Below are 12,156 nucleotides of genomic sequence, written 5' to 3' on the forward strand. Positions count from 1 at the left end.
ATCGTTTTAAGTGGAGGAACTACATAAGATGTTCTAACTTTATCCAGTGATTTTATAACAATGTCAATTCTAGGTTTAAAATAATTTAACTTTGGATCTCATTCCTAGAGATTATCCACATTTTATCATCCAATAGTACCAATTTTAAATCAGTATGTGAATATATGTGAATATACTATGGATTATCAGGTAATAAAATCTAAAATTTATTCTGAAAACTTCAAAATACTCATACCTTTTTATGCTTATAAAAATAGATCAATTAATCTTTTGTAAATATATGTTGTAATTTCAACATGATCGCATCTAGTGGTCGGATCAATCCAAGTGAAAGGGATGAATGAAAAATTGGGGGTTTATATGGCCCTTCATATTATATTACTCAATGCATGTTTTTGATAACTGCCCAAGATACTGCCTTTCTAATACTACAACCCTGATAATTCTTAACTATGGGCTGTGCTGGTTGGGCCAATGAGAATTATAGTGAAGGACTAGGTCCTTTCACTAGGCACAAGACAGTTATTTTTTTACATGTCTAGGATATTATTTCTATCTATGTAATTTAGTGTATTAAGAAAATTGGGACTTGCTTTCAAAAACAATATTTAAGGTTTCCTCACCAAATGGAATTGGTTCCCCAGTTTCTGTTCCTCCTGACTATTCTGACCTAATTCCAGATATTATAAACTATATTAAATTACTGTAAATAAGCCTTAAGTCTTTATTTACTTCCATTTACCCATGGTTGATTCTCCAATGAAACATTATTGATTTCTATTCCAAGTTACATGTAGTGCGGGGCTGTCAAACTAGAGGCCCACCTGCCAGGTAGGTCATGCGCTGGCCATTCCCAGTTTAGCAAAGGGGGGAAAAAGTCCTGCTACGTCACATGACGATGCCATGATGCCGTGAGTTTTGACATCCCTGATGTAGTAGATGCCCTGAAATATCAGCACAGGAATCCAACTGTAATTAAACATTTATAGAACGACAATACTTAGCTCTACAGAAATCAAAGGGGTAGCTGTAACTTATTTGCATACTTAGAACTTAAAACAATCAAATGTACGTCTTCCTTGCAATGTCCTCATGTGCAGAGGATATCAGGCCAACAGACAGGAGGCAACATTTTTTAATCTAAATTTGAAATTAAAATGTTTGAAATGAATATATAGTAGTATGGAATCTCCTTCCATTAAAACATGACAAATGATACCAGTGAAAAAATAACAACAGAATTCATCAAAAAATAGCAAACAGATTTAAGACATTTTTACCGTAAAAAGAGACATGCACAGATTAAACACTTTCCCCCCTCTACTACCTTGAAACCTTCCCTCCATTGCTAGCATACAAAGTTGGTTTCCGGTCAGGTAGAAACTTTTCTCTTGTAAAAGTAGCAAAAATGCTTGCAATTATATAATCGTGTTTTATTCTGGGTGATGGAACAGAATCTTTTGCACATTCATTCATGATTCCTAGGCATATGGACATCTTTCCACACAAATGCACAACAATTATTTGGATAATTAGTAGTGCTGAGTAGATGACGATAAATTGGCCACAAGAATTCCATTTTGTCCCAATGTAAGAACTTTACAATGGACAGCAGGAGAGGAATGCAAGCCGCAGCTTGCCATGAGCATCCCTTGAGATCACCTGTTTTCCTTCTCCCTGTCTCTTGACCAGTGCTATATGCTTGCATAGTTCCCATAGCCATAACATTTGATGTCTAACTTCTGCAGTTTTTGAGTGAGCTCTTGGTGATTGAGGTGGAAGGAAGAGGGGATTTCAAGAAACCGTAGTTATGACAGCTACAAATTCAGTAGGCCAAGAGAAGCAGGCAGATGGGTATTATGTATTGAGTAGTATGGAATCTCCTTCCACTAAAACATGACAAATGATACCAGTGAAAAAGTAACAACAGAATTCATCAAAAAATAGCAAACAGATTTAAGAGATTTTTACTGTAAAAAGAGCAGGGAATGGGCTAATAAAATATACATAACTTCATATGTAAGCTTCATGATCAAAATGTCTGCACAACTCAACTCCAAGTTATGATATGCTAGGTAAGGAGAGGGGTAGAGCTATGTCATTGCCATGAGAATATTGCTCTCGGAATGGATAATATACAGATTTAAAAAATATCTCACCTGTAAAGTGGTGATTTACATGAGGAGTAAAAGCTAATATTTCAGGGAGATTTAGAAATCCCTTCACCAGTTCTAACTCTGTCGTCTTCCAGGAAGTAGAAACACAAACACATATACATATATACAAATAAGGCCAAACCATGGATTAATGTTTCTTTAAGTGTGATCATCAAACAAAGTTGCTAAAAACAGCAAAAAAGACCAATAAATTACAGAAGTTTAAACCTTTTAGGGAGCTGGATCATAGGTTTATTTTGCTAGGTGAAAAGAAAACCAGTCTTTCAAGTGTTTCAGTTAATTGAAGGAGTTAGAGCCATCCTCTGTTCTTGATTTCTAAAAGGACTGATTGATAGCGCTGTCTAACAATATGTTCCAGTTGAATTAGCTGGCCATATCCAACTGATAACCGTGTTCTGGGGAGGAAATGAGAAAATGAAGAAATGAGAAAAAAAAGTGCAATCTGCTAAGCCTCGCCTAGTCCCCTCTGTTACGACTTTCTATAGCAGTTTTTCAAAATGCACAAGATTATTTTCTTCTAAGGGTTGCGCTAGCTTCCATTGTGAGTATTGACTTAAAGTATAAGGCACACTTTTTTCCCCTCAAAAAAGAGGCTGAAAATCTGGGTGAGTCTTATACACTGAATACAGCATTTTTTTTGCCTCCTGAAATCCTAAACCTTCACCAAAATGGCCGTGCGTAGCTTGTAGGAGGCTTTTAGAGAGGTCTTGGGGGCTGGGGAGGGCAGAAAGGAGCAAAAAATGGGCCATTATTTGCTCGTTTTTGCCCCTACCTCTCCAGGAATACTCTGCAAGCCTCCTAAGGGCTATTCATGCCGTTTGGGGGGGGGGGGGAAACGGGCCCGTTTTTGTGAAAGGTTTGCAGAGTGCAAAAACTTTTTTTTAATTTGCTTCTTCGAAACCTTGGTGCATCATACTCCGGTGCGTCTTATACTCTGAAAAATACGGTACCCTTTATAGCCTTTAAAGCTGTAAGTAGCATGTTATACCTGGAGGAATGTTACTTTCAATCTGAAGCTATCTATATCTTTCAAAAAACATGTTCTACAGATCTTGCCAACTTCTGCAGTGCAATGAGCGAAGATATAGGAAAAGGCTTTACAGTGCAGTATTCAGGGTTTTGCACTCCCTCCTAAGGAAGGACTGATATATAAACTGTCAGCTGCTTGCCAAGTGGCAGTCACCATTTTACTTTCAGCAGGCTTCCAGCTTGCTGGGGAGATAAATTTTAATCTAGGCTGTCTTACTAGTTTGCATAATGTATTGGTCTTTATCCACGGCTATTAGTTACCACAGTGTATGGTTTTGGGGAAAGACTAATCTTTCTGATGACTTTTTGTTAAGATTCTTTGAAATTTATTATAACATAAATGAATATTGAAACTTGGAATAAAGAAATCATGCTTAAGCACACTGTTTTATTAAAAACTGCATCAAGTAGATCCAGTAAGCTTTGGAATTGGAATTCCTCACAATTAAACTAATTTAAAGATATTTGTAAAATAAGCAATAGTGACAAGATACTATATTAAACAAACTGTTATATGGGACTCCATAGTACCTTTCCTTTTAAAATTCTGTTGACATCCGTTTAGCATTTCATCTGTAGCTTAGAAAGATTATGTAGAAATGTATATCTGGGCACATAAAAATGTAAATCTCACCAATTATTTCTACATACTTACTATTTCCTTCTCCAAAAATAGCACATCCCCAGCTTTTTAGAATTGTTAATGAAATGTTAGAATTAGTTATATAGAAAACTATTTTTTTCTCTCAGAATGCATCAATTTGGATTTCCTAGATTACTACCATTTTTTCAGAAGTGATCCTTCTAGAACAGGAAGTAATTCATAGTATTTTAGATGTCATACTACTGCATGAACTCAATGTGATTTAATAACGTTTAAAAAAGGATTAACAATCCATTTTAAAGGTCTTCTCGTCTAGAAAATGAATTAAGCTTCTAGTTCTTTCATTTGATACACCCTCACTTCCCTTCAAAAGGTCACTTTTTCCATCAATGGAAAACCAATCTTTTTATATCGGATGAATGACCAACTTCACACGTACTATTTACCTTCCAGTTTCCTTAGCATATGAAATTAGCATATTCATTCATGTGAATTTGAATTGAATTGAATTTATTATATTTCTATGCCGCCCTTTTCCCCGAGGGAATCAGTATAGAAGTCACTGTCATATAAGGCATAGGGTACAGTGCTACATTCCAGTGATTATTAGAACAAGATTATAAACCCATGAAAGATTTAAAATCATCCCAGAATCTGGAAGTTACTCTTGAATAATTCTATCCTGGACAAGACAATTGTTTTCCCAGAACGTCATTTCAGCAAGGATCAAGATTCAGCCTTACAGATGTGCCATCAAATTAAGTTAGATAATTATCCATGTTGTAGCCAAACCTCTGATGAAAATATGGGAGGAGGAAACTCATTCAATAATTATATGACTATATTTGATTTCTGCCCAGAATCCTCAAAGCTGATTTCAGACATGATTAAGAAAATAATTACATTTTTTGGATGAAATTAATTACCTAGGTCACCCAAGATATGCACCAGCCTTATCTAGGAAATCATGCGAGGCACTTTAGAAAACAGCATTAGCAAAAAATCAGCCTTCCCAATATATAACAATCTCAAGGCACTGTGAAACCTGAAAAAGTGACATATGCATAGTGTACACATATCCTTTTTACTTTTAGGGTTGCTAATAACAGAACAATAATTTTATGAGCTTTTTTAATTTGAAAAGGTACATCTGACAATTGCTAACACAGGGTGTCATGTAAAGCCTCATGGTCTGAAACATTCTGTGCTGTTTTGATTTCATTCTCTGTTTTCATATATTTTTGGAAAGTTTTCCTATGTTATGTTTTAATTATCGGTTGTTTTATTGCTGTATTTGATATGATGGAGTCTAACAAATTAAAATTAGAATTCTTTGTTGGCCAAGTATGATTAGACACACAAGGAATTTGACTCTGATGCATACGCTCTCAGCGATGGTGGGATTCAAACCAGTTCTCTGCCTTAATGATTTCTTCCAAAAACCAGTTCACAAAACTGCTCAGAAAGTTAACAACCGATTCTCCCGACGTGGTGCAAACTGGCTGAATCCCACAACTGGCTCTCAGTGTACATACAACAATAGATCATTAAAATAATGATAATCATCAAAATAATTTGAAAAGAAAAAAAAATATTCTCCCTAATATATTTACTTTCTTCAACCTACACTGACACCCTTTTTCCTTCTAATGATTTAATATTAAAAAGGTTATATAGGTAGTCCTCACCTAACGACTGGTTGCTTAGCTACCTTTCAAAGTTACAATCCATCCCAAAAATGAAAATTACAACCTGGATGCGTAATTTGGATAGCTGGGCTCTCTCTCCTCTGTCATGTGATCGAACTTCGGGCAGTCAGCATCACGGCCACATTTATGGCCATTTGTACCACCCTGCAGTCACATGACGGCATATTACAATTGCTTTGCTAAAAACCAGCACTTATTTCTGGGTTTGGGGTTTTTTTTTTTTGGCAAAACTGCACTCATAGTGAACCATTGGTTCATTTAACATCCAGGGGAATTGCTTAATACCTATGTTCACTTAATGCCCAAGAAGTTTGCTTATTGCCTACGGCATTCGCTTAATGACAGTGAAGTAGCTCCATTACAGTAGTATGCCGAGGCTACTTCTAATGCTCCAAAGCATCTGCACAGTAAAAAAAAAAAAAAAAAAAGTTGCTAATTGTTTGCTAATTTAGGTCAATATACCACCATGAACTTGAAAAGGCATCAGGTTATTTGATAAGCATAACAAACTGGTTACTTCTCTGAAACAGTCTTGGGAAATTTATATAAATTCAATAAATAAATAATTAAACAAACAAACAAACAAACAAATAAATAAGCAAGCAAGGGGTACTTACATCAGTATCTAATTAAAAATGTTTATAGCCTTTTAAATGTTTGTTAAAATGCTACTTGAACTCAAAGCGATAGGATTAACAAAAACAGATTTTGCATAGGCTGTTGCAGGGGAAAGTTATGAAAAACATTTAGTATTGCTTTATTTTTGTTCCTTAAAAAAAAAAAAGCTTACCTATATATTTCTTGGGAAATACAGTCATAAAGTTCCTCAGCAGTAAATTTTGTACTATTATTCACCTATGAATTGAAAAGACATCAACTTACTAATGAAGGAAAACTCATTCTCAAATACTAATGTTATATACTGGAAATTGTTTGTTGCTGTAATAAAAGCAAATAAAAGCTTCAGATTTGTTAAAAAAATTAACTACTATGAATTGGCCCACAGATCTTATACCAGTATTAACACTGTAGACAGCAACATCTGCAGCAAAAGAATTTGATGGAAGACAATTTTCGCGAACCCCGAGGGTTTGAGAGAGCTTCCCCTTTCTGATAATCTTAATGCAGGTGCAAATGCTGTTTGCAGTGGGAAAAGAATGGCTTAATCAAGGTTGTGGGAGGATCTCATATAAGCTTTGGTCAGGTGTGAAGGAACAGGGCCATGTGTTAAGTTGCAGCAGAGATTTATTCAAACTTATACACAAGAATCTAGTCTAGTAACAGTCAGCACTAGATTGGCACTAGATAAAAGTCAATGGAATTCAGGATGGGGGGGCAATTTGGTCATTTGTGGCAATGCAAGGACTCTAAACTGATGACAAGTTTAACTGCCTACTCTTCTCCTACAGCTCTGACTAGTAAATCAGTGCTAAGCCAGACATGCATTTTATTAATTACTATGTAACTATGTAACTTCCTCCCCATATATTTTTGCTCTGTTTGAACCAGAGCAACTCTTTTGTACCCAAGGGACATTGGGAGAGAACATTTTTTTATTTGAACACAGAAGATATGGCCTGTCATATTCTGAAGTCATATAAGAGGGAATTTAATGTAATCATTCAGAGCAAAATGGGTGCCCTAAGTTTTGCATATTTAATAATTTTGTCTTGTCAAATTCGAGGGTACTTTGTACCACGAATGAGTCACCAACCCTGACCCATTTATGACTTGATAATCAAAATGGCACTTTCATTAGACTACAATCCAGCAGGCACAATATATTCAACAAATGCATAATACAGAGAGTGAAGTGCATTTAGGTTATGGTGTAGGCCTTTTCAAGTACATACATTGAACCTTAATTTTTAAAAAAATGTGTACCAGACTTCTTTGAAATCTTTATCCAAAATTTCTGTCTTTTCTATCATAAACAATTTAACAACAACAAACATATCAAACACTTGAAAGTTAAATAACTCACCTCATTATTAGTTAAGAATCTATACAAGGCCCAAACATCTTGAAAGCTACTATTTGGCACTAAGACTCTAGGAAAAAAGAGAGAGAGAAAATTAAATGTTAAAAATGTTATAGCATAGTCCCTTATCCAACAATTTTATACACATATAAAGTTAGATAAGAAGTTTAGATTCTAAAACCTAACCTGATCCCAGAAAACACTAGATTATATCAGAGGCACACACACTGTTCAGTTCATGGATACTCACTGCTGAATTCCAGCAAGAATTTCATTCACTGTGCCCATTAATTTCTGCAGTCCCATAAAAGCTTCTTGAAATGAAGACATATTCGAAGTTTGGGATATTGCATTAAGGTCTACTTTTTGGAAAATTTCAAAACTAAAAAAAAAAGTAATGTTAAAAAATTAATTTCACATTAACATGGACTCATTTCCCCCCACTGCAATCCAATCACACCAAATTTGCCAAAAACTACTGTATTCAGACATGAGATTTGTTCGTAACTGATGATCCCTAACCCAACACTATCACCTCTGTCTAAATCACAGCAGTCAAGAGGCTTCCCTCCAAAGTATTAAGTGACAAGGCCTAAACGATATCACACACTTTAAGATTCCAGTCAAAACAAAGTGTCTAGGAGAAGGGAAATATTTCAATGATGGCATATGGCCAGGGCATGTTTGTGCTATAGTAGATATAAGTGGGGGAAAGCCCCCAATGGTTGGCGCTGAAGTTTATTCTTCCTGGACATGGGGATTTGAAAAAAAAAAAGAGAAAGACAATTTAGAGTTTCAGCAGTCCAAACCCAAAATTCAAAGTAAAACTCAAAATATCCAATCAAAAAGTAAACGAATCTGGAAGCAGTGGTTTTAGATTCAACTCTGCTCATATAAGCAAATCCTTAGCTGAGAAGTCACTGACCCCTTTCTAAGAAAGGCTTTCCAGCATGAGAAACCAGCTCCTTTCCTCTGCCTGGGTAATGAGCTGAGTTCATAAGAATGAGGGGTTTGGTATACAGGGCCCTAATAAGGGTAATCTAGCAAGTGTTTTCGCTGTAAGCTTATTTTTGTCATTTTCTGTTTTTTTTGTTTTTGTTTTTTGACATTTTGTCATTCTTTGCTTAGTAGGTCCTGAATCTGCAGACACAGGATCTACTAAGCCCTGTGTCATACTCTGGTGCAGAGACTTACTCAGAAGGAAGCGGCTGCTTTCAAGATGGTTTCTAAAACTAGCTAATATTATCTGAGTGAATATCCAGACTATTGGTGGCAACACGATATGTAGAAATATTATTGATACAGCGCCATTCCTTTACCTGGCACTTTACTAAATTATAGAAGAAAATATTAGGCAGGTCCCACCCACAAAGAATTCACAGTTCATGCTCAGCAGCGGAGCATGTTTGCTAGAATACATGACACACATGAACTTTTTAAATCCTGTAAGGAAAATTTTATATTAGATTTTATTTAAAAGGATACTGGTTTGTTTTAGTAAATATTGTTTTAGCAAATGGTACCTGAACACATTGATTCTGTTCCATACATTTTCAAGGACGGACCAAATTTCCTTATGTCTATTTTCTTGTGCTGAAGGCTCTGTTAATGGAGACTTATCTCCTGTCTGAGTGTGTTCTGACAAAATCACATCTTCCATTTTTTCACATGTATCATTTCCCAAATTAGATTTCAAGGTATCTTTAGAATTTTCTCCTATACTTGACTCCATCTTAGGAAAACACAAGAAACAAGCAGTAAGAGTACTGCATATAGTACACGTGCAGCTGTCAATTAAAAATATTTGAGGAATGCCACATAATCATCATGTTAATAACAAACTCAAGAGGTTTTGTTTCCTTCTGCCTTCACAAAAAAGATATAACTCAGTTTTTCTTCACTGGTGATTTGAAATATTTATATATAGTTTCATAAATTATACATGGGCAGTTCACAATGCAATTTAAAATCTAAAATTAATAAAACTTAACAGAGAAAAATGGCAATAGCAAATATTTTCAAATTCTAAAAATATAATAATTTTATAAAATCATAATAGTGATTTTCTAATACTAAATATTTTCCAGCCGGGTCCTAGTTCACTATGCAAGCTTTTCTACCTGCTCTATTTCCAGGCTCATAAATAGAGCTCTCCTGGAGATATTTGAAAGTCTCTCCTGCAAATATTTCCAAACAAGGAACTCTTCACCATACATACCTTGGTAGTGATTTGGAGGAAAGATAATTTAGGTGCCTACTGCTTTCTAACTGGTTGAGAGGGAGCCACTTTTCTCATTGTAGGAGCAGACCCAAACCTATAAAAATATTTCTCTCTTTCTCTCTCCTCTCAGACAATGCAAGATATCCCTTTCTTCCTCTGCTCAACTCTTAAATTTAAAATACGCTTGTGGATGCAAGATATTTTCCATCATAACAACTCTAAATTTGGCTGCTTTTCTCCTTTTCCTTCTTTTTTTGCAACCAGGACGGAGAAAAAGGCAAGAAGAGAAAGAAGGCACTAGAGCTGTGATGGTGAACCTATGGCACGTGTGCCACAGGTGGCATGCAGAGCCCTCTCTGCGGGCATGCAAGCCGTCACCCAGCTCAGCTCCACCGTCTGCGCCTCCTGCCTTCCAGCTGGTTTTCGGGGCTTTTCCAGCAGGGGGGTCACATATGCATGCGAGGGGGGTCAGGGGGCATGCGAAAGGCTCATGCACACATGCGGGGGGGTTGTGGTGAACGGGGGGCACACATGCATGCACGGGGTGGGAGGAGCACGAGGCACACATGGGCATATGCGCATACAGGGGGCACAGCCCCCCCGCGCATGCAGTGCAATATGGGTATGCGTGTGCACGCTTTCAGCACACAACGACAAAAAGGTTAGCTATCACTGCACTAGAGGATGAATACAAGAGAAGCCAGTAGACTATCTTACTGAAGAAAGGAAGAAGAAAAAATTGATGGTGGTGGTGTGGTTGTGCTGTCATAAGTGATACCTGACTTAGGAATGGAAGCAGGGAAAGAGAGTATATTAGAAGCATCTGTGCCTCTTCCCTCCCTCTCTTCATGCTGTTATTCCAATCTGTCTTCTGTTGGGAACCCACAAGGAGTGAAGCAAGAGGGGTCAGAGCCTAAGGGCTTCTATGCTTGGAGGTTCCTCCTGTATCTTCACACTTTGTACATCGCTGCTACTACAGAAGCCAATCCTTTTTATTCAGCAGTGAAATTTGGTTCTTGGTTTATCCACAGCAAATTCAACACTAATTTCCATTTAAAAGGAAACAATTCAGACGCAACTAACTTTTTCCTTTGAATGATGATAAATGTGAATGCCATCAATCTTGTAATCAGATTTATGCACTTAAAAGGAACTAGGGTTGTCAAAACTTAGCCTGGTTTACCTCTTCAACCGTCTTGAGTAATTTATTCACTTGAGCTAAAGCCCGTGAAAGAAAACCATCATAGGTGGATCTTGAACTGAACATTTCCAATAACATTTTTGACTCCCGGAGGACATTCCTCAATGTTGAATATCCAATTATTTTACCTGAGACAGGAAGTAGAAAAGAGTGTTGTTCAGATCCAAAATTCTTGTTGCTTTATTATTAAATCCCTATGAAATGGTATACTAAATTGGTATGGTTATTCAAGTGTAATTGACTTTTTGAAATATGAGATACAAAATTATAAGGCTTAAAACTGGATTAATTTCTGTTACTCTGCCTTGAGTTATACAAAACTGTAGAGGAAAAGAAAGAGAAAGAAGAGGAGGAAGAAGAAGAAAGAGTTTCACGGCATGATAGGCCTCATAGGCTAAAGGATGTCATCGTAACATAATAATATTGTAATAACAGCAGAAACAGAAGAGAAATGGGCAAGGAAGATCAAAAATTGGTCAGTACCAGGTGCAAATGAACTTTTGGTTGAAATATCTGATTGGTCTGCACACCCTCATTGCTAAGTATTTTAACAACATATTGTAAGAAGGTAAAATTGAAGACCGGTTAACATATGGCAAAATCGATCTGATAATGAAAAATCCAACAAAAGGGATGGTACCAGGCATCTACAGGCCAATTCCTGCTTAACAACAACTTTTAAACTTCTAACTATTGTGGTAAATGATGCAGTCCAACAGCATCGAGTTGAAAACAAGCTCCTTCCATCTGAACAGAAAGGAAACCCCCTGAATAGCAGAGAGAGACACACAAGATCAATTCCCAACTGACAAGATGACTTTGGAAAATTGTAAGACAAGGACGACCAACTTGAATGTGGTCTGGACTGATTACAAGAAGGCATTCCGCTCCCTGAAACATGACTCAAGTGCCAAGAAATAACAGAAACCAGTAGAAACATCAGAAGCTCTGTGCAAGGATCAATAGCACAATAGAAGACGCAGTTGCTGGTCAATGATGACGGACTGGGAGAGGTTAGCTTCAAAAGAGGAATGTTTCAAGAAGACTTACTCTCACCTCAACTATTTGTCATTGCATTTATTCCACGGTCAACAATGCTGAACAGGCCAAACTGTGGCTATTGAACATCAAAAACATTTGCCAGGTTATCCCACCTCCTTTACATGGGTGATCTGAAGCTGTATGGAAAAACACTTATCTGGAATAGAATTGCAGTTCGGCACTGTCCATATAT

General features: G+C 36.6%; 1 protein-coding gene across 3 annotated transcripts in view; it reads right to left on the reverse strand.

Moving 5' to 3' along the window:
* Positions 1-550: 550 nt before the first annotated feature.
* SWT1 (SWT1 RNA endoribonuclease homolog) overlaps positions 551-12,156 on the reverse strand; it is a 32,647-nt gene continuing 21,041 nt past the window's right edge. For all 3 annotated transcript variants that reach the window (XM_032226368.1, XM_032226367.1, XM_032226370.1), the window contains 6 exons: positions 10,905-11,050; positions 9,024-9,232; positions 7,751-7,882; positions 7,504-7,570; positions 6,310-6,374; positions 551-2,572 (listed from right to left, as the gene is read on the reverse strand). In XM_032226368.1, the coding sequence (XP_032082259.1) occupies positions 2,467-2,572; positions 6,310-6,374; positions 7,504-7,570; positions 7,751-7,882; positions 9,024-9,232; positions 10,905-11,050 (725 nt within the window). In that variant the 3' untranslated portion in view covers positions 551-2,466. The remainder of the gene's footprint in view (positions 2,573-6,309; positions 6,375-7,503; positions 7,571-7,750; positions 7,883-9,023; positions 9,233-10,904; positions 11,051-12,156) is intronic.

Source organism: Thamnophis elegans, chromosome 11 (assembly GCF_009769535.1).
Source record: "Thamnophis elegans isolate rThaEle1 chromosome 11, rThaEle1.pri, whole genome shotgun sequence".
Classification (NCBI taxonomy): Eukaryota; Metazoa; Chordata; class Lepidosauria; order Squamata; family Colubridae; genus Thamnophis; species Thamnophis elegans.